Source organism: Fringilla coelebs, assembly GCF_963513975.1.
Source record: "Fringilla coelebs genome assembly, chromosome: 2".
NCBI lineage: Eukaryota > Metazoa > Chordata > Aves > Passeriformes > Fringillidae > Fringilla > Fringilla coelebs.
The window spans coordinates 25,435,749-25,463,575 of record NC_140029.1 but is presented as its reverse complement, the minus strand read 5'-3'; the positions used below and the strand labels follow the sequence as shown (position 1 = coordinate 25,463,575).

The 27,827-nt window shown below is 39.7% G+C and overlaps 1 protein-coding gene across 3 annotated transcripts in view; it reads right to left on the bottom strand.

Moving 5' to 3' along the window:
• ARHGEF7 (Rho guanine nucleotide exchange factor 7) overlaps positions 1-27,827 on the bottom strand; it is a 116,334-nt gene that overhangs the window by 52,076 nt on the left and 36,431 nt on the right. For all 3 annotated transcript variants that reach the window (XM_084201171.1, XM_084201172.1, XM_084201173.1), the window contains exons 3-6: positions 18,064-18,148; positions 15,466-15,596; positions 12,855-13,056; positions 3,864-3,952 (exon numbers count right to left, since the gene is read on the bottom strand). In XM_084201171.1, the coding sequence (XP_084057297.1) occupies positions 3,864-3,952; positions 12,855-13,056; positions 15,466-15,596; positions 18,064-18,148 (507 nt within the window). The remainder of the gene's footprint in view (positions 1-3,863; positions 3,953-12,854; positions 13,057-15,465; positions 15,597-18,063; positions 18,149-27,827) is intronic.

Genomic DNA, 27,827 nt, shown 5'->3' with positions numbered 1-27,827 from the left:
CTTACATAGCTCTAAAACATAATTTCTGTGGTATCTTGCATTCTTCCAGCTTGACTTACCTACCTCACTGAGAAGCTGAGAGGATTATTGGACTGTGCTTTGAAGTGACAAGTAGTCATGACTGCAACTCAGTATTTTGGCACCAGAAATCCCTTACATTCCTCACATCCACATCTCTTCCGCATGATCTAATAATCACCTTTCTTCCCTTCCCTGCTCTCTGCGCACTCTGGCTGCTGCAGGACCCCATGAGACCTCCAAGACCTCGTTTCCACAACTCCACCGCGACATTTGCGCGATCCGCCCGGCAGAGCAGCATCGCAGCAGCAGCCTGGGCAGCCCCTAACGCTGATGAATGGCAGGCACACGCAGCTGAGCTCCTACAGCACCAGCTCTCCCAAGCACATGGCACACAAAATGCAAGCATGGTTAACAATTCTGTCACACAAAACCTCAGCCTTCTCCCTACCACCCAAAAATGGATTTAAAGTTACCTACACAAAGATGATTGCCTTCCAAGTCGGTGGGAGAAAAGGCAGAGCTCAGAGATACACTTGGGCATGATCCTGCAGCACGCTGACATTTTATCACAGTAGTCTGGCACTTCACCAAAATATCACACAGTTGAGCAAAATTGTGATCAGTATGTCATTTTCCTGGTTCATGAGAATTTGCTGAACTCCTTAAAACAGGCCCTCGAGAGGGGCATTGTAAAGCACTGCACAAGTATACTATATCTTGAGGGGTCTCAAAAACTTACATGAGCTTCAGTAGACAACTTGATTCAACTTTAAAAGTGTGACCTCAAAAGGAGTGGTTTTTTCCCCACTACTTCTCAAACACTTAAAAGGAAGCAAAGTTATACAAATACCCATAACTGTGGAGAAATATGCCCATTTCTTCACCTGTTTTTAGAACAGCTACCTAATCTCAATGCAACTGTAAACGGAGAGAACCTGATTTTATTTTGGATACAGTTATAAAATCTCAAGGGATCTGAAGCAAAAATAAAACTCAGAGTAACGCCTGCTCTGTCTTCAGGGAATAACGTGCAACAATACACCCACTTCTTCAGTAATAGGCTACTAAATTACTTCTACATGGAAAATGCTTCATCACAAGTCTGGTTCATATTACACACTACTACAGACTTGTACCATTTCATGGAGGACAAAACCTCAGCATTCTCTACTAACCTGAATTCCTGAGCCAGGCCAAATGTACATACATAAAAAATGTGTCTTCTCAGCAACACGTAGTGCAAGGAGCAATAATTAAGCACACTGAGACTAGAAGGCATGTGATTTGTCTCACGAACTCCAGACGGAGCTGTGAATCCACAGAAATAAAGAACATGTTTACAAGGGAGCAAAGAGCAGAGCAGAGTGGTGAAAGCAGTCTCCTCTTTTCATTAAGTATTTTCCCTTAGCCTATCCTAGTCCTCCTCCCACAAAGGGAGCCTCTCCTATCACTTTCTGGACAGCCCTTTGATTTTGTCCTCAGTCCAAAAAATGTATCCTCAAGTGTTGCCTGCACATAAACCTTCCCCAGGGTAAACAGCCATAAATAACTGTGAGGACTACAGTCTCAGCACATCCACATGTGGGGACAGCCAAAAATAGAACATAGTCCCAGAGTACCAGTCTCAACTCCAGCTAAGTAGCCAAGAGAACCTTAAACACATATTTTAACATTTACTCCTTCATTCTAGCTACATCCTTTCAGCTACCAGTTGCCAGAAGTTTTTTTAAAGATCTTCTGCTTTTTCCTCAACTATATTATCAGTACAGAGTGATGACATATAGCACAGCAAAGTGCCATGTCTGCAGCTTAGATATTAAGACAGCACAAAAACTCAACTCAGAAGTTCACTTCAGTGAATGGGTTTGCTTTTTGTCTAATCTACATGCAAAACATGTAAAAATCTTACATATTTAATAGAAATTGAAAATATTCTATAGATATTTTCAGAAGTCAAAAATGGCACATTTTTGTGCCATCAGAAGCACAAAACATATTTCAAGAAAACCTAAATGTCAACATGCCTAATGCAGGTTTCAGACACAGCAGTACAGTCTTACTTCTCTGAAACAATGGGCAAGATACAGCACAGCCTCTCATTTTCTAAACCAGAAGAATAAAATGGTGACTTAAAAAAAAGCAGGGGCATTTGCCACACTGGGGAAAAATGTGAAAATGACAATTATCCAATTCATCGCAGACAGACTTAGGGCCAGCAATCTAGGGTCAGTACTGTAATTTACAACATATTAGTATATTATTATGAACTGGTCCTTTTCACTCCCTACAATGTCATCAACAGTTATTAAGCAATTAGCAGTCAAAACAGTCTCATTACATCAGGTTAATTGTACCAAGAAAGTTGCACCTGAGCAAGATATAAAATAAACTAATCCTAAGAGTAGGTATATGATGGTCACTAGGGTTTGGGGGTTTTTTGGGTTTTGTTTCTTTTTAAATTAAACTACTTTAAAAGCCAGCCACAGCTGTATTTCCCAAAGTATAGTAGCTTGAGCCTCCACAATTAGAAAAGGTTATCCAGGGAATAATTATAAAAATTACACAAACCAAAGGTGATATTTCAAAATTGTATGGTACAACTTAGGTGCCTGAACAAATTCAACATTTACATTCTCTTATTTTCACTTAAATACACTTTCATCTCTCAAATTTGCATCCACATCCTACAATAACTTAAAAAGAAAAAAACACTATAAAGAGATACAGTGAAAACAAAAATAAATTAAAATCGATCCACTATTTTGTCGCTGGATATACCACAGCAAGATCTTTACTTCCTGCAGTTTGAGGGAAGGGTGTGCCTGCATGGATACTTTCCATTGTGACCAACAGTTGTGGGATGCAGTAGCCAAAGAACTGCAGCCACACAGAATTGCAGCTACTGACAGAGCCAGATGGAGAGCAGGAGGCTGCTTCACAGCTTTCAACTAGGGACTACAGACAAAACACCTCTGCTCTTCAGGTGCTATTCATTCCTCGACCGCACAAGACAAAACCAGAAAATGATGCTTTATGATCCTTCCTAAAAACTGACATAGAAAATGAAAACCCATGACAGCTGCTTGGAAGAAAAGGGAAAGAAAGGTTGTGGTTTGGTTTTACACCAGCAGGGAGCAGTGCTTAACAAAAACAGTAAGATGCTTGTTTGCTTCCCAATGTATCTCCTCAATAAATAAATTATTCTCAACGTGGTTAGAACACACTTAAAGACAGAGCTGGGTATGTTTCTTACATGCATCTGTTTCTTCCATGCAACCTAGTACCTGAGTACAGGTTAAGAATTCCTGGGGGTGTGCTAAAGGCTCACTCTGCCTGTACTGCCTTGCTGTGCAATCTACCCACAGAATAAGGGAGAGGTTCCTTAGGTTAACAACAGACTTGATTTACAAGCATCAATACAAAGGAAGCAAACTGAACATTTTGAAACCGTCTCTTATTCAACAAAAAGGACAAAAGTATACTTAATTAGTTTAACACAGCAGAATTCCAGTAACTCATGGAGATTGGGGAACACTGATGTCACATGTGGGGGATGGGAGAAAAAAGGAAATTAACAACTAGCAAAACATGAGCATAATATTACATAAAAGCCAATCATTTACTTACTTTTAGACTAAAATTTAAGAATCCACATATGTCATATTCTATTAAACTCATGATGATCTTGATTATATGAGAATCCACCAATACCCCTATCTAGTTTTGGTACTTCCTGGCAAGACTGTCTCCTTTTTTTTTTTTTTTTGGCAGATATGAGCATTTAGTTAAACGGCATTCTACTGTATATAACAGCTCCCATAGAAGAAAAAATGATCACTCACCACATTGTAGTAACTTTTGTTAATTGCAGATGTATCAAAGCCTTTAGGTGGACTCTTCAGTGTACCTGATTTGGGGGAGACTGGTTTTTCTGAAATAAAAGATATTTTGGGGTCAATGGGGTGCAATTTCACAGCTCAACACTAGAGGTCAAACAAACTGCTTTAAAATATTTATCAAGATACAGTGAAAATGGTGCTTCCCTGAGAAACATACATAATTGTACTTGAAATTACTGGCAAAGAATCAGTATGCTCACATTGAATGAAACTCTAGCCCCATTGAGGGCGAGCTGAAAATCTGCCATTCTTTTTCCTAGAACTAGAAAGGAAGTTAATAAAATTTGCTCTTCCAAATTTATTTTTTAAAAACAATATGTTGTCAGAAACTGCAATTAAAAAAACAAACAAGTAAAAAAAGAAAATCAGTAACAAGCACTTCCAAACCATATACACACTTTCAAACAAAAGTAATATTAAGTTTCAATATTGATTTAATGAACTCTGTGAAAGCAAGTGACCAATCAAAAGCTGAACAATCCAGAAGTGAGACACTACACTCATTCTCAAAATAGAGATTCAAAACACTGTACTAGTTAACTGACTTACCTTGTGCACAGAAAACCATCTTTTAAAACAAATGATCTTTTGCTATTAATGAAGGATAGAATAGAGATGCTTACACACATGAGAACAGGGTTCTTCATAAAAATAAATCCTTCCTATAACCCACAGGGAATCTATCCCTCAGTAATGCATGCTCTTCCTAGAAGAACAACATTAATCTGCAAGATCAAAACAACAGTCCTGAGAGTTACCCCAGTGCTGGCCCAGATCAGAGAGACAGAGAAAACACACTCCCTAAAGCCTTCCCTCCCACCACTACTGCTCCTCTAAGTCAATTACAGAGGAGCAAACATGAGGCAAGAGAAAATCAAAAGCAACATGCTGCATGCTGCAGAAACAGCAAGTAAGATTTGCAGCATCTCTTCTTGATCTCTCACACTTGACTGTGCACTCAACCAACTGAGAGTGCTTGTGAGACTGTGTTTATCAGGACATTTTGGTGTTTTGGTTTGTCTATTTTTGTATGTTTTTTAAATAATCAGGCTTCTCTAATATGCAAATGTCAAATGAGCATTTGAGTAATTTGCACCCAAGCTATACAACAGCAAATTGTCAACTGAACTGCCCCAAACAAAACCACAGAAGCATCACCAAAACATACCTACTGAAGGCTCTACATTTATTTTAAAAGCAAGCTCCTGTTTCAAACACATTTTAATAAAGATATATGAATAATTTAAGTCTCGTTTACCTGATACCTCAGGCTAAGAATAAATTATGCAAGCCTCAAACACCTCTCCAGGAGAAGCCCAGTCAGCCAAGCTAAGGGCCAGCTATGGAAAATTCCCATGGAGAGCAGAGCTGACCAGGGAAGCACCATCATAAGCACAACACTCCCTGTGGTACCAGCCTCTCCTGAGCAATTTAGGGCTTTTTCAGGCTCCCAGCTGCAGCCCATGGGTGATGCCAGCTCAAGCTGACTCCAGGTGCAGATCACCCTTTCATCTCCAGTACCAGCACAGCCTGGCAGGCCAGAGGCTTCAGCTAACAGCCCACAAAGAGCAGCTCAGGCCCCAAAAGCACACCAACGCAAGTATCTTTAAGGGGATTTGCTCTTTATTGCAGTGGAACTGCCCTCAAAGAAGCTAATCTAAAAATAAAATAAAGTCTTAAAACTGCCAAACATGTGCAAAGAAAAAAAAATCCTCCTTAGCACAGTCAGGGACGACAGTAAAACCCTTTTGGTTAATATTCCCTGCCTATCCAGCCCATGTCAGATCTAAGCTGACACACAGCACAAAAACTGTTAGACCCAGCAGTTATCCAGCTGGGAACACTGGTGCTCTCAGCCACCAGCCCTGCAATGCATATGTGCTCTGCTATACAGCCAAGTAATTCCAAATGACAGGATCCTCCCACCCCCTTAGAACCAAGCTGTAAACTCAAGCAGATTTGCCATCAAATACTTTAGGTCTTTGTGAAAACACCTAAAATCACCTCATATGTATGGCTACTCATTTATATATTCATCTATAATGCTTCTCTATATGGGACAATTAAAATTCTTTTCTTTGTACTGAAAGATGAAAATGATGTCATTCCCACAAATGTGGTAATTTGCTTTCACTCTCTGTGGAAGCTCTTGAACTTATCCTACAATTTATAGTGACTTTCAGGTTCACTAAATACCTAAAGGTTTATTAATCATGTGCCAAAAAGCATGAAAGGGGAAGCCAGAGTTATTTAAGGATAAAAGTAAATACTTGTCACAGAATTTATCATAATACAGATGTCTTGAAAGGAGGAACAAGAGTTATTTAAGGATAAAGGTAAATACTTGTCACTGAATTTATCATAATACAGATGCCTGACCATTGTTAAGCTGGCTGATCGTGGAATTCCGGTTCTTTGTTATTTTAAAGGGTGCAAAAATACCTCTCTTTGCTTAAGCTGCTGAAGAAAGTTGGAGGTTTTTTTGCTGAAACATATAGAGTCATTTATATTGCCAGCTGTTCAGCTGATTCAGTTATCCATCAGAGACACTCACATGTCCAAATTCAGATTTAAAGACAGGATACAAAGAAAGAATCACACATTCATATAATTTTGCCTGAACAGTCATAATCAACATTTAGCTTTTAAAATGTAAAGGCCATTTCTATTGCAGAAACACAGAATCAGACACAGCAAATTAGTCCATCTGTCTATCATGTCTGGTATTCTGCCTCCAAGCAGTGCCTTGCTTCATAATGAGGAAGAAGAAACAGTCTTGCTGCAATTAGCTTATTGCACAACACATTACAGAGAAGAAAATCCTGATCTTGAACATAAGAAATCGTTTTCTTTGTTTATGCTAAGTTAAGTGTCATTTATTATCCTTGGTAATAGAACATTAGATTATTTTGCAAACAGAGCATATTTCATTAAACATTTCAAGGAGGCACCACCCCTATTCAGCACATTATGTCTTTATGAACTCCATGGGTTTTGGAAACATCAGCAAAACCCTGGCACCTTGCCCACTCCATTTCTCAAAGCTCTGGAAGAGAGAGACCTGAACCAGACACCAGCTTTTCCCACACAGATTTTTGCATCTCCCTATTTTTCTCCAGCCACAATGTGCATCCCTTATATTAACACTGAAAGCACAGTGAAAATGGCTCAGTGTATGATCAAATCCAAAGCTGGCAGGCATCTGCTCAAGTACAGGAAGAGATGGTATCCTGCTGGTGACTGAAACCAAGAGCTAAGTTCCCACTGTCCATCTCTCTTGTGATCAAAGCATCACATTCAAATGCTTTCAGCCACACTTGATAATGCATTGTCTAGTGGCAAACCAGATGGACTTCACTGAACAGATCATCTTTGGGTGGAGAATGAGGGTATCACAGGCTTTTAACATTACTTTTCCAGCAAATAATTATCTGAAGTGGAAGCAACTGCTTTTATAACCTTCCCCTAAGTGGTATAAGATGCCACAAACTCCCTAAAATTATTTTATTCTTTACAAATGTCTATTTATTGGCTGTAAAAAGACACTTTCCCCAATCCTTCCCAATATTCTGTTTCTTTCTATTTTAACTTACATGCCTTCAAATTACCTGACATTCCCAAATTCTCTCTTCTGCCATGTCTTCAGTTTATGCCATATTAATTTTCATGCAACACTCTACTCCACAGAGAATTTATTCCCTTCAGAACATACTTTACTAAAGCACTTTGACCCTACTGCTACAGAACATCCCTGAGCGTTTCTGTGACCACTGCGCCGTGGGGCGTGATCAAAAAATCTGATTTGGGTTATTTCATCCCACGTTAGGGCAGGAAAGATGTGTCAACAAGAACACCAAAAGCTGTGTGGTCCCCATCAGCAAAGTGCTACAAGCAAGCTCCATCTTCCTAGACTAATCAGTTCAAGCCCAGCATCAGGAGGGCAGACCTAAACCTGCTCCCAGGTCTCAAGAGGGCTCAGGCACTGCTGCAGTGCTCCACTCTGCAATACAGACACCACCAACACTTCTGCCCCAAGAGCATTCACTGCTGCCAACCTCTGCTTTATTGATGCCTGTAGGGTTACACTTGACAAGAGAAAACAATACTCCTCTGAGTGTACATGGCTGGGGAGAGAAAAACTAACGTTCTTCATGGGGTTTTAGTTATTTTTTCCTTTGCTTTTTTTTTTTTTCCCCAAAGCCAAAAGTGTAATTTTTCCTTCCCTCACATACCACAGGATGGAAGTAGCTGACACTCTACTCCCCCACTATATTCTGACCTTTTCCCCACACTGATTTTTTTTAACATCCAACTAAAAGAAACTATCACTGTAATTTGCACTGGGCCTGATACCAATAACTGTCAAGAAAGCATAACAGAGGCTAGGGCAGTAAAGACACATTAATTTCTGCAAAGCATTAGAATAAAGTTTGTGACATATCAAATGTAGTTTGCACACAGCTGTAGTCCCTTCTGTGTAATCTCATGCCATTTAAAGGCATTATGCTTGGACACAACTCAGTAACAGATCATGTGGGGTTTTTTTAAACCTGATTAACATCTGACAGTAGCTAAGCAAGTGCATCCCATTCTGGCTAACCACCCTTCTTTTCATTGCAAGGGAGCCCTCAAAACTAGGTCTCCAAACCTCTCTAAGTACCGTGTGAGACAGAAGCAGCACTGTAAGAGACAAGGCTCCACCTACACCTTCACCTCTTCCTGTTCCATTTCATGTAAGCAAAAACAACCTCAATAAGGCCACACTGTCAAGTATCTTAGCAAGTTTACACATTATTTTCTACCCTCTGTCACATGTAATAGTAGAGCAGGATAAAACCAAAATCCTTTCATTTTGAAGTACTTCCTGACTAGGGATCAAAGAATATTTAAAAACATAAGATGTTAGAGGGTTTGAAAAGGGAAATGAAAATGGGGGGGAGGGAGAGAGAAATGGACCTATTTTGAAGTTCATAGGGTAGGCATGTACCTGAATAGAAAACAATACTTTTTTTTACTTTTTTTTTTAGATATTTGATCATAACTATCACAACTTTAAACAAATCCTCTTTTTCTCCTTGGGTCAGGGAGGGGGACAGAATAAATAGGCACTCATAAGCAAAACAAAAACAGCTTTCTATCTCAACCAAATTTATTTTCCCCCAAAATAGTCACTGTCCAGCCTAAGAAAATGAAATGCTGTGCTTTGCTCATCAATCTCAGTGTCCTACAACCATTTGTAGTCCACCTCATTAGCATTGTGTGCTAACTCTAATCACCCAGGCACAGCTAAACAAACAAGTTACAGCCATGGCACAAGCACTGTGAGATATCTTATCATGTGATAGTCTCTGCTGGTGTAATTTATGTAATGCAGCCTACTTTCCTTCTAAACACTTTAAGAAATCAATGTGGGTAAAGGCAGTTCCATTGCCACACATCCCTTTCTTCCCTTCCTTGAATATATACCTTCAGAACCACTGTAAAAGCTAAGATTATATATCTACAGGTTTTTTACACTACAGGATTTTAATTTAGAGCAAAAATCCATTTATCTAAACATCTAATGCCTATGAAGATTTTGTTTTAATTCTCACAAATACACATGCATAAAAAACTTCACTCATTTCTTCATTTAGTCAATTTGCAGAAATCAGGTTACATAAGACTGAGGAGATTTAATTTAGTGAAACCCAGGAGCTTATTTAGTCATGTCCTGGGATTCTCCATAGAATGCATCATCCTATACAGAATTTCTAAGTATTTACAGTATTTTCAGCTACATTTCAGAGAAGAAAGAAGCCTAGACTTATATTACCAATACCAGACCATTTTACAGAGTATGTTGAAAACAAATGAGATGTCCAGGATGAACATTTTTTTCAGAGAGACCTTAATCAAGAGCATGTATTTCAAAAATCCTATCTGGATCTTTTTTAAAATCAATCTATTGTAACACTGATAGAAAACACATTTTGAATTTGACCTAGCAAGGCTGCAAGTTCTCCCAACCACTTTTAAAATACGTAAGGCAAAAAAGAGCACTTTTATATATCAACCTCACGTTTAAGGCATAAAGGCACTTAAAACACTGCTGAATTAGGGAAATCCTGAAGTGAGGTGTATATATAGGTACTAGGAAATAAAGAAAAGTGAGCAGTGGGCAGGAAATAAAGAAAAGTGGGCAGAAATGCCAACTCTCCTAAAGAAGACAAGCTAAGAGCAGGGACACAGGAAGGCAACAGAAATTACATTTAACTTCGATGAAGCTTCTCATGAACACCCACCTATTCAAACAACTTCAGAGCTTTGTAACAAACAGCATTACATCCTTGTTTCCACAAGGACAGCAGAACAAAGAAAGTCCAGCAGTAGAACAGTGCATTTGGATACAGAAGGGAGGAGAACTCCAGAAAAGCCCTCTCTTTAGGATCTTCAACAATATCCATAAAGCAAAACTTAGTTGAGAATAGAAATGCTCATAACAAGTTTCATGGAGACAAGCAATAAGATAAAAGAAACAGTGCAGCAAAATTACAACAATGGACTTTAAGAAGAATTCAGTAAACTTAAAAATATGCATAAAAAAAGAAGTCCCACTAGTAACAACATAAGCAGAATAGGTTCTCGAGAATGATAATTCCTTTAAAAGTTAGTGGCATGTCAAAGAAAGAACAGAAAAAGTGGATGCTAACTGACAGGGAGCAAATCTCACAAATATGTACACTGACCACAGTCACACAAAAAGAAGCAAAAGGAAGCAGGGGAAGTCAGGTCACCATTTAAAATGCAACTAACATGGTCATGAGGATAGTAGCAACAAAGCATCCCACAGCATGCATACAGACATGAAGGGGTAAAGCTCATCTGCAACTCCACAGTTACTAACACATTAAGAAGCCCTTGGTATGTCTGTCATGCTTCCTTCTACCATTCCCCATCCTCCCCATAAAAAAGTCAACTCCAGACAACTCAAACATACCTACAAATGCATAAAAGCAGGTTAAAATTACTATTTTGGTAAATTACACAGTACCTCTTGTGCTGAACTGATAGTAAGAGAACTAGCTATATCCATATCTGAAACCAGAGAGGACAAGTGAAATTCCATAAAGTACTGGAAAAAGCCAACCACAGTAATTTTAAAATGGAGGAGGAGAACAGAGAAAGCTAGTGAGCTACAGCTCAGTCATTTCAACTTCGTAATACTCAATGAACTAAGCTTCCTGAGAAGAGAAAAGCTTGGGCACAAACAGAAGAAACTTCCATAGAAGAAATTTAACATATGAGACAGCAGTCCAAGGATGCAAGAAGTCTTACAGAAGCCACAAGGGATAAACTGTTGTGGCAGAGAGAATACACTTATAAAGTGGAGGGAGAAGGATTTGGACAAATTTTCTTCTGAGGGCAAGAAGTGAAAGGAAAAACCATGCCAGCCCCAGGGATCAGACAGGGCTGCAAGGAGACACAAGCATCAGACTGCACTTGGCACTACAGCTTGCCCCTTCCTACTGACTTCACCCAAGTGCAGCATTCCCAATGAAAAAAGAACCACTTAATTCTGGTTACTGGCAACTTCTGGCTCTTGGTTTTCACTGTTAAAGCGTTTCTATTCTGGAGCTTAATTGTCTACCTAGGTTCCAGGAGTTCTAAGAGGTCAAAACTGATGAAATTCAAACAAAATCTCTGCAGTAATGATTTAAATGAATAACAATGAGACAAGAGGGTCATCATGGCTGATGCTAAAACACTACAAACCAAAAACAGGATTCAAGAATTGCTTCTCGGGATAAGTTGCATCTGAGGGATCTCTAAAGAGTGTAAAAGCCAAGTCTTACATTGTGACTATGTCTGGGAGAAGCTGGTTGAAAAGGACAATGAAGCTGCAGATCTAACACTAATATTTGGCAACAACAGACTGGAGATATTAAATCAAGGAAGAAAACAAGAGGATGCAACCAAAGGAGAAAAGGTAAGTTTTAAAATTGACTTTTGCTCCCACAATCTCACTGCAATCAGACATCTGAATAGCTGCCTCATAATGGGGGGAAGAAAAAAAAAAAAAAACCATGCCAAAGACTTGAGCATGGCCCCAAAAGATGTGTGTTTTCACTGGAGCTGTAACAAAGCAAACAGTGGTAAAGCCTCCCAGAGACCCTGGGTAATTTTATCCTACCAGGCTTATCCCTAATCACTGAAAATAAGCCAAGACATGGGGTAGAAAAAGGAAATAAAGGAGACAGAGAAATTATGTCACCCACAGCAATATCCTAGTGGATTAAAAAGGAATGTTATTTCTGATATTCAGATGACATTTACAGAAGGCACTTTGACTGTATAAAGTTCAAAATAAAACTTCAGTGGAAGGATGAAGCCTGTATGAAGAAAAGCTGAAGGAACATGAACAAGAAAGAAAAAGAAAAATCACAAATCTATTAGTTTCAAAAGAAGATTTTGATAGAATTGGGTTTCCTTCCTGCCGTTGTTCACTTCTAAGTAATGGGATGTATTGAGTAAATTTTTGTTAGGTTTGGAGGTTTTTCTTGGGTGGTTTTTTTTTTTGGTTTTTTATAGGAAATTGCTCACTATTTAAACCAAAAGCACCAATTCAAAGTCTGTCAAAGTCTGTCAGCATCTGAGTCAAAATCCCATATTCTAGGAATTCAGACCAAGGAAGTGAGAGCAGCCCAAACATGACAGACAAGCAAGCAGAATGGGGAGTTTTCTGCACACTTCCTGCTAATTCAGAACCCACTCTATACAGTAAACTGGGGTGGGGAAGTGCAAGCCCCCAAGCATTAATCATTGCTGTGAATGATCTTCAGTAAATAAAATCAAGCTTAAACAAAAAGCATTAGAAGTTTTAATGAATCAACCAACTACCACCTCTCCCAAAGCAAGAATTTCTTCAAATATGCTCTCCCCTTCAAAACTCACCGTTTGATTTAATTTCTCGTACGTAGTTACTTGGAAACCACCCTGTTTTTCCATTCAAAGTTCCTTCCCACCAGCCTCCTTCTTCCACTCTTGTAACATGAATAATATCACCTTTTGAAAAAGAAAGTTCATCTTCATTTGTCTGTTGAAAATTAAATTTGGCTCTCACCACCAACTGATGGTTGCCGTTATCTGTCATGTCCTAGTAAGAGAAAACAAAGAATAAAGTGATCATTAGAGACTTAAACAATACTGCCATGAGCAAAACAGAAATGTCCATAAAACGGAAATAGCCTTTGCTCCACACACAACAGTCCCAACACATTTTTACTCAGAAGCCTTTATAAGGTGCAATTTAGCATTTCCAGTATTTCTGTAATTTTTAATCTACAGATTTTTATCAGCCATGGGAGTATATATTTTACTTATTACAGTCCCTCCAAATCATAAAGGGTTAACAGCAAAAATGAGAAAATTTATTGTTCTCACAAAGAAAAAAAAATATACATTTTTCTATAACTAGCATAAATTCAAACTGGCTTTGACAACTACAAAGAAACAAAGGCCTTACATTAGAGAGAGTTTTCCTAAAATTCTCTGTGCTGCAAGGAGGGAGAAACTGAGTTTGGCTTAATTTAATTTTAGATATATCAAGAGTTTGCAGCACAAAACCTTTTTTTTTTCCTTTTTTTCCTGTAACAGATCAGGTTAGTGGCTTCCACAGCTGAAGGTACAAGTCTCCACGGCCTGCCAAAGAAGGAGTGTTCTTTCACAAAGCCCATGAAAGAGTTACACAACTTACCTTGACCAAGTATCCCAAATCATTTCTCTGAAGGCCAGCAGAGCTGGAAGCCTGCAGCAGTCAGACTTGTAGTGGACACTACAACTATGTATGTGTGTATGCTCATCCCTTGCCATGGCTGCAAAGGCAGATTATCACTCTGTCCTAACATCTGAATGTTCTTTGAAGTAACTAATTAAAATTAATGATTTTCAAACTGAGCACTTTGTCCTTGGATGCCAATTTTGGGTAGCTGCACCATTCAAGCATTACATGAGCGTTTGGGCAAACCTTTATGCTGAAAAAATGCAATACTTGGACAACTTTAAAAACATTGCACTGGAACTGAGAAAATAGCACTACAAATCATGTTTGTCTCTCTCATAACCAAGAATCAATACCTGTACAGCTAAAAACATAGCTTAGTGAGAAAATGACTGTGTAAGCAGTCCTAGTCAGCTATCCAAGTAGAAGAATTTCACTTACATGTTGCCTATATAGCTGAGGTGATGAAAAGAGTGCATGTTGTCACTAGGATCTTACATGTCAGCTTAATTCATAACCCCAGCAATCATGTTGCTGTATCACAACTCAATATGACTTTCATCAGTTAGCAGCTGAGAAACTACAGGAAAATGAGGGCAAACTCAACTTTGAAAACACGCAGAAAGTCCCAAGATAGGGCAAGTCCCAGTGTTTGACAATTAGATTGGCACATTTTCAAGTGCCTGTGCCTTAGTCCTCTGCTGGTACATTATGTGCTTTCATCCTCTCTACTCAACAAGAGAGAATGTTTTGGTTTAGTAAACGCTAAAAAGCCACAAAATAAGCAGAAGCATTGCACAGTGAGATCAGCTACAAACCCTGTGCTCTGCCGGTACGGCTTTCCAGCAGAGGAAATGAGTACAAACTTGGTGAGAACGGTTCCAAACAGATCATCTGCACCAACAAAACCAAACTAGGAGTTTCCTGGGTTTGGCCACTAGCTCTTTTTCCCTCCTCCTTGCACCTCCCTCCTTTAACTTTTCACAGAGCAACTCAGATCACCAAAGTGACAGAAACACTGAAAACTCTGATCCCTTCAGTGATCCAGCTACCAGCCAGTCCCACCAACTGCTGCATCTGCAAAACTGACTGGGCTGTGAACAGCACAACAGGAGCTCGAATTAGTGACCTTGGCAAAAACTTCACAGGCTCTGCTACCTGATAAAACACATTACACACCTAAGAAAGGCACGGATAAAGCAGCTTTCACTAGGGATCTGAACCCTCCTTGCCAACCTTCCGTGACTAAAGGTACGTTTATCACAATTTCCATGAGATATGCAACTCTGAATTCAGCTGTACTATAAAACAATGGCCCAAACAACTCACTTACCCAAAGGCAAGTTAAAGGATCAACCTTGAAATATAACAGAAAACAGGAACAACTACCACTACTGCCAAAAGTATCACCTTCACAGAGGTTTGAAAAACATTCAATCATCACCCCTAAACTCAGAGAGAAAATGAGATTTTTTGCCTTTGGAAAAGCAAGTCCTTACACTGAGAAGAAAAACAAATCCATGAAGATACTGTCTATGCAGACAACATGGAGCACTAAAGGAAGAAAAAATAGTTTGAAGTTCACAAAAAGCTGCATGTATTTTGAAACATCATATAAAAAGCTGCAAACACAAACTCACAGGCTAAAAATACAGAACTGAAAGAGAAGAAACAGTTACTTTGCTACACTATCATTTACTTACAAAGCTCATTTAAAAAAAATGGGGAAAAGAAAGAGGGGGAAAAATAGCACACCACAGCATATTTCATTCTTCCAGAACTTACCAAACTCCGATACTGTCCCTGAAAGAGTTTTGAAGTTCTACTGTGTGAAGACTGGGATCCCAAAGAATCAAAGGATTTTATCCGATGAGATGAGGGACGTGCACATATAGAGTCACTGCCCAGCCCTATGTCTGTAGGAGGGTGGGAAAAAAAAATTAAATATTAGAATTTTAACAATCTGCATCTATAACTTCTGCTTATCTCTATAAAATTCGCATGCTTAAAGCATATTTGATGTATCTGCAGTTATTCAGTAATTCAAGATTCAAAAAATGATAGCAATAAATAATCTAAAATCCTGAGTTATCGACAATTTCTTCCCCACACAGACAAGAGAACAACTTGGCCTGTTTAGAGAGAGGAGGGTTAGTGTTGTATTTCTCTATTCCTACTCACCACCAGTCTATTTAAAGGTAAATAACCAGCATCATTTTAGCTAGTAGCCAAGAATTTTGACTGCATAAAACTTGCTTGAAGTGAAGCCAGCCACATCTGTTTCTTAGCTCTTCCCACAGCCCCCCATCTCCTCCTCAATTAAAACATTCCTTCCACTGTCTTTTTTCCTACATTCCTTTGCCTCATCCCGTTGTTGTTTTTTTGTTTTTTTTTTTTGCCAACTAAGCTATTTTTTCTTCTTTGGAGGGAGGACTAGGAATAGAAGAAAGGAAAATGCTGTTTCTCAAGTAAACAACACCCTCCCAAAACATTTCCCCTCTTCCATTTGTCTCTCCTCTGAGAAGCACACCCTCGTGATGTGTTCACCTGAAGGGCTGTGTGCCATCAGGGGCTGCTTGGGAGGCACCGTGGGAGCAGCAGGACAGGGCTCATCCCACCATCCCAGCCAGGAGTGGGGCACTGGGGGCACCAGGGCAGCCCCAGCCCTGGACACTGGGCTGCACATCCCTGGGATGGGATGGGATGGGATGTTGGCAGCCAACAAGGGTGGGGGTGTGTCCTGTGGCTTAGTGAGCCCCAGCCAGCCGGGGGCTGCACCAAAAGCAGCTCCCAAGAGCCATGTTCAGTGCTGGCTGCAGCCTCCTTCCTTGATCCCACCACTCCAGAGACTGACACTTCCATGGAGTGAAAACCCACAGAAGTCCTTCATCAGTAATCATGGCCATTTCTCACATTCCTCATTTTGTAGAAGGCCTATTCTCAGAAGAACCTGCATATGCCTGAAATTCTTGCAGATCCACGTGGGAATCTGAAATCCATCTTCCACTACCAGAGCAGAGAGATACAGTCTAAAATGCCTGCTACACAATTACCCAGCTAATGAAAATTGTTTGGAAGAACAAGAAGGTTTATGCCTGCTCCCAGGAATGAGACACCACCACAGCTTGCATGTGGTTCTGATTTCTTGTTTCCATACCACCAACACATGCCCCCTACCATGAAAGGGATTAGCCCAGGTCCCTTCCAACCAGCTGCAGTTGTGGCTCTTTGACACAGGCCTTAATCCAAAGACATTTGGACAAAACAGTCACACTTTTTCTCCCCTTTAGCAACAGCAAAGGCAGCAATGGCCAGTGTACAGCAGTTTTAAAGATGCACTGCACTGGTGTGCATTGGCACTTACACTTGAGATGAGAGGCAGTATCTCCAGCTGGTGCAAACAGCTTCAAAGAAGTCAATGGTATTACTACATGCCCATTCATTAAAACTAAGATTTGGTTGCAAAACTTAATTTTAAGGGGTGCTTTCTAATGCAAGAAAAAAAAAAATAACCCACCAAAACCACAAAGTCTCCCATGAAACAGACAAGAGATTACAAATGTGACAAGACACTTATTCATTAGTATTAAATCAGGCAACACTTATGCATCACTGACTTTTCTATCACCTTTTCTTCCTTGCACAAAAACTGACATGCATGGTTCAGTTTTAGACTCCCTCTCAGACTCTGACCTGATGACCAGCACTGATACTTGCTGCTGACGGTGGAACAGGAAGAAACCAAAAGGGCCAATGTCAACATTTCTTGACTGTCCCAGGGTCCAGCTGGCATAATTTATCACAGCCTCACCCTGTGAGGATGGATGGACACCTCTCACCTGTCTGTTAATCCTACAGCTCTTTCCCCTCCCACCAAAGAACTTAGGGTGAGTGGTTCATGACTTCTAGCTGCTAAATGAATGAAATATGTGGCTTAAGGGATCAAAGACATTGGATATCCTTTTGTTATTGGCAAGACAGGATAACACTGAGAAATGTAGGCTGGGGAGGGCAAAAATGTTTCCAAGCTGTTCAAATAGGAGAATGACAGAATGGAGCAAAAGTCAACTTTAGTAGTTCGAACTTGAAGGAAAAAAAAAGAAAAACAACCTAAAAAACAGGCCTTTCTGAAAAACACAATTTTCCTAAATTGCTTGCCAGCTTAAAGGCTTAGCCTTAGCTCTACCACAAAGCTTCCTTCTGCAGATGACAAGACTAGAGAACCCAGAGCACTGAAAAGTTTTAAAAGCATAAGCTTCAACAAAAGCTCATTTAAAATACTGCATATGTTCGCCTCATCATGGGTACAACACAGGTATAAATATACACTGATGCAAGGTGAAAGCAGCAGTAAGCCAGCAGAAGACAGAGCAGTCTACTTACCTGCAGTCACCTTATTTAAAGCCACAAGAGAGCTAAGAACTTTGCTGAAATTCTGTCCCTGATACAGGTCATTTGCATCAAAAGTCTGAAAAACAACCAAAAAACAAGAAGTTAAGTCATGGAAACAAGCCTTTAAGCTTGTACATACAAACCACAACTGTAGAAGCTATTGCATGAACAAAGCATCAGTCTTTTAGTGGTTGTTATGAACCAGTAAAATGGGGGGGGGGGGTGGGGGGGTGGTTCTCCTTAAAAAAATTTAGAACTCCAATTTAAATAGAAAGACAATATAGCAACAGCTGCATTTGAAGAAAAAATGAAGAACTGAGAAAACAAAAATATCAAGTATCATTTAGTTACAAGAATGTTGAATAAAACAAGTATCAGAAGTTTTCCTAAGACATTTTGGCCAAATAAAAGCTACTGGGTACCATTACTCCTGGCATACTCTTCTTTTTCTGTAGCAGTGCACAGGCATTGTACCTGAGTTTTCATTATGTACTTTGAAAATAACTACTACAGCCTACATGCCATCTCTTCACAAGACACAGAGGAAAACAACATTCCTGAACATTAATGAATTTTAAAAGAATTGAATTGCTGGACAGGTTAGATCAAGGATGAGCTTTGGGAAGAGGACAGATGAAAGGAGCGGTTCATTTTAGTTTTATTTTTTAACTGTGGTAAGGCAATCCAAACCTTGAATTATCTTGCAGAAAACACTCCAGCAACTTTCAAGCACTGGGTGATGACATTAAACATCTGGATTTTTTGGGGAAAAGAGGACATTTTTAAAAAAAAAGAAAATCCCCACAAACCCATATTTGCCTGAGGTAATGGAAACACTCATCCAAAGTCTCATGAAAATAGCTCTTGCAATAGATTCTGCATAGGTTGAAAGAACTCACAGTACTCCTTTGTACAAGACTAGAAAGCTGACAATAAAAGACAGCTGCTGCAGTTCTTCCAACTGATTTAAGAAACAGAAAGATATTTAGTTTTCTACAATGAAGCAGTTTTATCTAAAAAGTCAACAAAAACCAGTTCACTTTTCTGACAACAGACCCATCCCACAGACACTATCAGAAAGTCCTTACCCAGAAAACAGCCTTCACAGACAGGAGAGGAAAAACTCATAATCCCAGGGGAGAAGCGAGAAAGGAACAAAGAAAGGCCAGTTTAACCCAAGAGAAGCAGAAGTGTTAACAAAAGCTATGAAAGCAACCACAGAAGGGGCTGCCAGACCAGTTCTGACTGCTGGTGATGTAATATCACAGGAAAGGTAGAACAGATTCAGGAAACATTTAAAACCTGCATACATTCACATGCTCATTACTCCCCCCTCAGACTGAGGATCATCTCTGGTCCCAGAAAGCAGCAGTTCTAGCTGGGCTGTACAGGGCCAACATCCCTCAAGCTCGAGTAGCATTTACACAGCTCAGAAAAGCAATGCCACACAACACACACAGCATCAAGCAGTCAGAACCACACAACAGCGTACTCCAAGCAGTTATTGCTCACATAAATAAAGTCAAATAACTACTTCAACAAGTTTCACTGGACTATGGATAATTTAAAAATACTTCTCTCAGTTATTCAAAGCTGTAAGGAGTAAGGAGAGGCACCAGGGAATTGCCTAGATGTGAATTCTGTAAAGCTTTTCCTCAAACACAAGGAATATTAAAAGACTATGTACACAAAAAAGGCATTAAGGAGAAAAAATAATCTGATTTAACAAACAGACATGACAGATTTTATTAACAGCATAATTTATAAAGTCAAAACCAGGCTGGAGATCAGCTTAACCACTGCTCAAATTGGGGAAAAAATTAAGCTGCTATGGAACAAGAAAGTATTAAGAGTGTGAAATTTCCATTATTACCACACGCTTATTGTAGTAGTTTTTAAGCAAACTTGAAGTGTAAGTAAACTTGAAGTGTGAACAGAATCACAAAAGCCTAACCCTGATCCTAAAAGAATTAAATACATGAAACAGGGGTCCAACAGAAACCAGAACTGGATCAGAACAGGACAACAAGGGAGAAAGAGAATGATAAGAAAGGGAACATTTCAAAAAAGGTTACAAATGATAGCTTAAACTTACAAAACCTTAAAACAATCTGTTTTAATCTCACCTTCATTCTGGATTCTGATAGAGCCAAGAGCTCTCCACAGTCAGGCTAAGTTGAGAACAAAAGGTTGAGAGGAAGCCTCGTTTCCTGCTGCGCTCAGACTATAGGGGCTACCAAGAACAATTTGATTGGGTCATCCCAACACGTACAGTGCCATAAAAAACCTGTATCCAGGACATGCATCCAGCCTGCTCACAGGAAACAGCACAATGGGAGGATGCAAGAGACATTTGCTTCCTTGTGATTTTACATGAAGCAATTCTGACAGGAAGCCACCCTCAGCAGCTCATGGCCAGCACGTTCAGCAGCAGCCTACAATAAAGGGATAGGGGGACATGACACCCTCCAGAGGGGTCTTCTCCTAACATAGCAAATGTTTAAGAAATATAAGAAATAACTAACTTAGAGAGGTAAAAGGTGAGGGAAAAAACGTAAGTGTTCTAAAGCTTTAAGGCTAGTTCTTGATTATAAACCCCTTCTCTCAAAAAAAAAAAAAAAAAGAGAGAAAAAAAAAAAGAAACCTAAAAAAACCAAACCAAAAACCAAGGAAATACACAGCCCACAAAAGGAAAAAAAACCAAACAACCAAAAAAAAAAAAAACCAAACACAACAATCAAACAAAAAAAAACCCACCCACAACACTAAAAAACCCACCTAAAAACCCCCAAAACCAAAACCCTAAAAACACCAACCCCCTGCTCACCACCCTTCTCCCATCTTAGTGGAGGTTTGTTCATTACACAATATATCTGAAAATTTTGATGGGGTAAGAAAATCAAGTATCCAGAGAAAACAATCTACTCCAGGTTTTCAAGGGAAGTCTGACTTGCATGTGGTCTGCAGTCTTTATTCTGGTAATTATGGACAAATCAGCTGTAGAACTGGCTCTCAAAATTTATCTTCATGATAAAAAGAGTAACCTCTCATTCAGTGACACTGGATAGCAAACAACCCCCCTCCACCCATACAGCACTCCCAATTCTTCTATTGCAAAAATCAAAGCTGGGTTTTGAGATCCAAATATCAAGGCAAACTATTTTTATAACACAATATATTACCAAATAATAAGGTCTACATACTAAATTACTTCTATAATGCTGGCATAACCCACTTTTCTAATCACAGCATAAGCATGAGATGAATTCAAAGCTGCACATCCCTGCAGCTCTGTAAACCTAAAACCACAAACACTTAGAAAGGTATAACTTTGCAAATATTAAGATTTGTCTTTTGAATAGTATGCAACAGGCATAAATAGACAGTAAACAAAGCTTTATGGAAAAAAATATTTCCAATATGTCCTCAACTTCCAGGAAAACAAAATTTATAACTCTGTAGAGACTCTAAGTGTGATGAAATTCACCCTCTGGTTCATTCAATCCTTACTTTCCACCAAGAGTCAGATTAAACATTACTAGGAATACAAGAATAAAACCATCATAAATCAGATCAGATGAGGACCAAGCTAAGCCAAATCTTTTGAGCAAACTATTTATCTATACCTTTGTTATGAAATACCACAGAACTGCCCACATGCACATACCCCTTACAAAAACATTAAGATGGGAGGAGGAGAACGGGGTGATGCTCAGAGTGATGGTGTTTGTCTTCCCAAGTCATCCCTAGGAGTGATGCAGCCTGAATTTCCTGGAGATTGCTGAACATCTATCTGCCTGCTCATGAGAAGCAATGGATTCACTCCTTGTTCTGCTTTCTGGCATGCAGAGCTTCAGCTGTACCCATGACACTGCCTTTCTCTCACCTGGGGAGTTTTCTCTCACCTGTACCCTTCTGAATCTCTCCCCCACCCCAGCAGGGCAGAGTGAGAGTGTGGCTGCCTGGGGCTGCACCACCACAACACCCCAGATGGACCCCATGTCCTAAAGGCAGAGCAGTGACCTACACACAGCACTATCACTGACACTCGAGAGCACTCTGGCACTTTTGGGCACTGTCTGCCAAGGCCTGCCAATTGCCCACCCCCACCCACAGATCCTGGCTTCCACAGACCACACTAATTCCCAACACACAAGGCTAGTTTCCCACAACTATATATGCATTTTCTTTCCCCAGGTCTCAATTGGCTGCATCCTTTATTGATAACAATTCTATGACCTCTTCCAGGTCATTAATAAAATGTTACATAATGTGGTTGAGTAGCAACAGCAGCAAAACCCCCACACAGCAAGATATACACTGGATGGTCATTCTCCATTTGGAATTATAATGAAGTTTATTAATAAGCCAGTTTTTAAACTCACTTCATGACAGCCATTTTCACTTTTCCATCACTGACATTTCTTCAACACCAAACGAAATTCCTTAGAGATTCATTTCATCCACACACTGGCTGTTCAACTACCACATTTACCCTCTGATTCTAAACAAGACTAAACTCTGCATGAATCTGCTTAAACTCCATAACATTCAAAATTACCTGAATGTATTATTAGGACCATTTTAAGTTATCTAAACCCCTAACCCCCAGTGGATGGAGACTTCTGTTCAGTGTTTCTATCTGATAGCAATAAGGAAATAGAACATAACAATGGCTTATCCCTCGTGTCCCTGCAACAACCAGTACCTACTGAAAAGAAAAAAGAGAGCTTGATGAAAGACAAAGGAAATGAGAAAATAAAGCTGAAAATTTATCTTGTGAGAGCAGACTACAGTATGCAGTAAGCCTGCAGCAAGACCCTTTTCTTCAAATCAGTCAGCTTTAAAGCCTCATGTAACTTTCATACTATTTTATTTCCCCCTTCTAGATCTTTAAGTCAGAATCCAGTTATGGAGGAAGTATTTTTGAAATAAAGGTACTTCACCTGATAAAGCAAAGTCTACAACTGGAGACAGGAAAAAAAAATTGGGGGTAGCTTTCTTCTGACACACTTTCTTCAAATATGTCTTCTACAAACCTTGCTTGTATCCTTAAACCAGCAGAGCATCAGTAAGGCTGTATCTAACAGTCACAGCAAGAAAAGTTCATATTCTGGTTAAGAGTAAAATAGAGTAGAATAGAAACATGTTTCCTTGCTAAAATACTGCCTTGAATATACACAGGTACAGTATTCCCAGTGAGTAGTAACACTTAAACCATCTGACAAAAACAGGTGACAGCTTTCTTTCCAGTACCGCATCACCAGCTGCGGCAGCTGAGGAGCAGCCCAGGCATGTGTGCAGCACAGAGAGGGCAGCTGCTGCCAGCCTCCCCAGCCAGCCCCAAAGAAGCTGGAAGCCCTGGGCTGTGTGTACTAGAGCAGCAGGACACTTTCCAGCTCGGTTTTGCAGCCTCAGGCCCCCAAAAGCTGAGGAGAACATTGGCTCGCTCAGCCGGAGGAAATGAGAGGAAATGAGCGGAGTGGCCTGAGCGAGCACAGCGTGACACCACAGCGTGTCACTCCACCTGCTCCTGCTGCACTGCTCTTGGCCACGAATAAAGAAGTGGTAGGGAAAAAAAGCAAGTCATGTTTAGGAACAGGTGACTGCAAAAAGCACCAGGAATCCCAACACCTTTCTTTGTTGTGCAGCAATCCATGGAGCAGCTGGAAAGAGGATGCCAGGGAGGCCATCCACAGTTCACCTCCCAGTGATGACATCTAATAAACTCAAGCTGAAAAAAAGATCCTGTAGGTAAGCTCAGAAGCAAATCACAGATTTGTTCATTTATTCTCACATTAGGTCAGCTCTAAGTGGTGCTGCAGCTATTATGCAGCAGCTGCTGCTCGAGCTGTGCATTATCATCTGAAAGCTGCAGCAGTAAAAGGAGAGATAAGAAAAGCAGGGAACTATGACAACTGAGAGGAAAGGAAGGGGTGAGGGGAGAAGAGATGATTACAAATGTTCTGGAAATCTCTCTGAAGCATACTGTTGCCCAAATGTAGCACTGTACAGCACAAAAGAAAGCTAAAAAAAAAATAGTTCTCTTTCAAAAATTAGGAGTAAGATAAAAGGAAAGGTTTGAAAATAACTGTAAGAACAGACCTGCAGTACACAATTTCTGTGCCATTTGGTAACATTTAGCAAAAAAAACATCAGTGGAAAAGAATAAATAAAACTTAAGAGGTGCTCTGGAATAAGTTTTGCTGCTCATATAAACTTGTTCCTCAAAAGTAAAAACCTAACTGTACTAAAACACCATATCACCTAGAAAGCTTTAATTCCTGCAACTAGTAATGCTTTAATTCCTGGACTAGTAATACTTTTAAGACATAACATGTTATCTACAAAAACAAGCAAAACAGCTGTAAAAATGTATATGGAAGTTTGTAGTGTCTGTGTGCACATCTGTGTGTGCATGCATCCAGATACACATTTAAAACATAAATCCAAAGAGGACAAAGGTTAAAAAGAGTCCTAAAGCTTTCCAGCTCCAAGAATTTTTGCCCAAACCCAGACACATCAAAGCACTAAAGATTCTACAGAGCATTACTTCCAAATACTAAACAAGGTTTTAGCCAAGAAAGTGCTTCAAAGTAAACTTCCCACATAAACAACCTATTTTTCATCAACACAAGCAAAAATATCATTACAAAAAAGGAAACACAAAGAAATGCTATGTTTCCTTTTGGAGATGAACTGCACACTTTCTTAAGCTTTCAAAATCTGTTTTTAGAATGTAACACTGCAAGTTAGTACCCTCAAATGAATTCTTTTGTAAGATGTCATAGAATTTTGTATTTTTGAGCATAAACACCAACTACTTTGCTAGTAGTAGCAAAACAAGACACAATTTGAAAAGCATAAATAGAAAGATTAGCACTACCTACACTTCTGTAAGTAAGAAAGCATAAGAACAAGCCTATTCCAAATTCCTACCTGCACAGCAAAACAAAAACTACATTTATTACATCTTCATCCTAAAACACTTTCAAATTGCTCTGTAGGTTTTGGTTTATAGATGATATCACAAAGTGATAATCTCAGCTGACAGAAAAAGACATTCAGTAGCACACAGTATTAAGACACAATTGAGTAATACAGCCTAAGGAAGCTCACACTTCTAGAACTACAGGCAAAAATAAAAGTTGTTGGAATTAAATTACCAAAGAAAATTTGATGAGGACACTGAAGCTGAGACATCTCAGTCCTTGCCAATGTAACAGGTTACACCTACATGCTTGGCTGAAACAGCAATTGCATAAGCACCGTCTAGTGCCAATGAAGAGAGGCACCTCAACAGGAAAATTGGCCAGAAACATTCCCTGAGAAATTCAGGTTATTCAGCCAGCAAAACCCATCTCTTCCTTGTATACACAGACAACCATGTATGCTAGTCTCCTAAAATAAATCAGGAAACACAGATGTAGAAATGCAGGCCAAAATGCAAAGGGAATACTGTGTTCAAGTAAGAAGACACACAGCATTGAGAAAAAGAAAAAACAAGTATACATTTGGAAATACAGACAGCTCTGCTATCAAGCAGAGTAAGCAGTTAGTAATAAAAATGGTGAAACTTGATTTTCACTAGTAACTGCACAAGGCAGACACTGCCAGTACATCTTATAAACAAGAATATGGTAAAATAGATATTTTCTTGAGAAAACCACATGAGCAAGGTAAATGAAATAGAAATAGAGATGAAATAGACTATAGAGAAAGAAAGCAGGTCTTACTAGGTCTTCTAGGTCTTACTACCCTTCCCCCAACCCTACCCATCACAAGAACAAAGCTCACAAGTACTCCAGGACTGTGATGCTGATTCTGAGAGCAGACACATCTGTGTCATGAAACCAGTGGCTGCTTTTATGAAGAGTCCATTAAAGATCAATGTCACATGAGAAAGCCTATGAAGTCAGTTTTTAGGGCTGCCTACAAGCCAGAGGCTGGTAACCTGTTTGAGTACATTAGTCAATAACTTGCAATTACAAAAACCAGAAGATTTTGGTCTTCCAAGCCCATGTGATGTCTGTAACACTATCAGCTGGGCACCTTCCCAAGACTACAATCCCTCCTGGACATGAACAACAGCAAGTAAGGGGAGCAGCTGGTCCCTCCAGTGGCTGCACTGCTTTTTACATCACAGTATTAGGTTATGAATTTGGGAGCTCCTCCTTGATTCCACAGCTCCTGCTACTTCAGGCTCTGTTGGGCCCTTAAATCCTTTCAGCAGCCTCATTCAACACTGACATGATGGAGCAGCATGGAGAACACAGGCCTCCCTGAGTTTCCATTTAGAGCATGTCTGTAGTGCTCTGTAGTACTGTGCTAGCTCACAGACCAGTGTCCCACCTTCTTCTCCATAATCCATAGATTATTGTCAAACTTTCAAGTAAAGTTACTGCAACAGAATCTGTAAACTGTTCCCATTTTAGAGAAGAAACAGACATTATGGCATCATCATTTTCATACATTCACAATTTCTTCCTGACTTTTCTTTTCCTCAGTAATAAGTTAAAAAGAAACAAATTATGAAAAGGCCTAAATGAAAGAACAATCTAAAAAAAGGTCTCTGGCACAAGCTCCTGACCAAGGCTTCATGCTGCACTGAAAAGGAAAACTGACCTGAAATAGATCAGTCAGTCACAGTGGAAATCAAAATCACACAAGAGCAACAATGACAGTGATTAAGAGTACCAAAACAGGATGCCCAAAGGGCCTGGCCAGGGCCTGCAAGTAGTTAATGAACATAAGCACTCAGAATGAAATCATCTCCTTCCCAATGGCTGAACTGAGCAGTGACACAATAAATGTTTTAAGGTTCAGATTAAACCAGTTCCTAGGAAAGAGAAAGTTGATATATTCAGAAAATTTTCAACTAGGTTTCAAATGTTACGAAGGGAGAGTCTGCTTCTGGCATACTTGAGTTGTAGATTTATTTTCTAAAATAAAAAAAAGTACACATCAGCTAAACTGTGAACATCGCCATACTCTTACCTAAAAACACAGGAAGGATGGCTTGCCACAACTGATTTCAGATGCCTTCTGTCTAGATGCATGTTCTGCCAACATTTCTCAACTAATTTCTGAAGTATCAGCTTAGTTTCAAAAGCCATGCTGTATGGAGAGATAAAGAGAGGCCTATACAATGCAGCAAAAAGCTTAATTTATAGAATGAAATTTTTTTGAGAGGAAAAAAAAAAACCAAACCTAGGAAAGCCTGCTTCCAAAATAGGGATTGTTACCTGCAATCCAAATCTCCATTTGCAAGTCCAAGTGCCACAGGCACACAGTAGGATTGCTGAGACAGACTTGACTCAGAACAGCAGTGCTCAGAGACACAGGCATGCCCAGAGCGTGCCAGAGAGCAAAGCTGGAGGTGGGTGAAAAGAGGCGTCTTATTGCAAAAGATTTTCTACTACATGAGGTTATCATCTCCCTCCTAAAATAGTCTGCTGGCTGCTTTACTACACTACCACGTGCTCCAACCACAATTTAAATGCCATCACATGCTCACATTTCATCTGGAACAAATGTGTGCAGCCAAGGGATCAGATGATGCAGGGATTCAGCTTCAATGGAGAATGAACTACGGACAGAGCACGGGCCAGAAGCACAGACACACTGACCTCAAGCGGGCTCATTTCCCCCACTGCTTATCAGCTTGGGAGTCTCTTTCTGCTGTGTGCACACATACTTTTAAAACAAACATATTAACAAAAGAAACAGGAAAATCCTTGTAGCATTAAGTATGT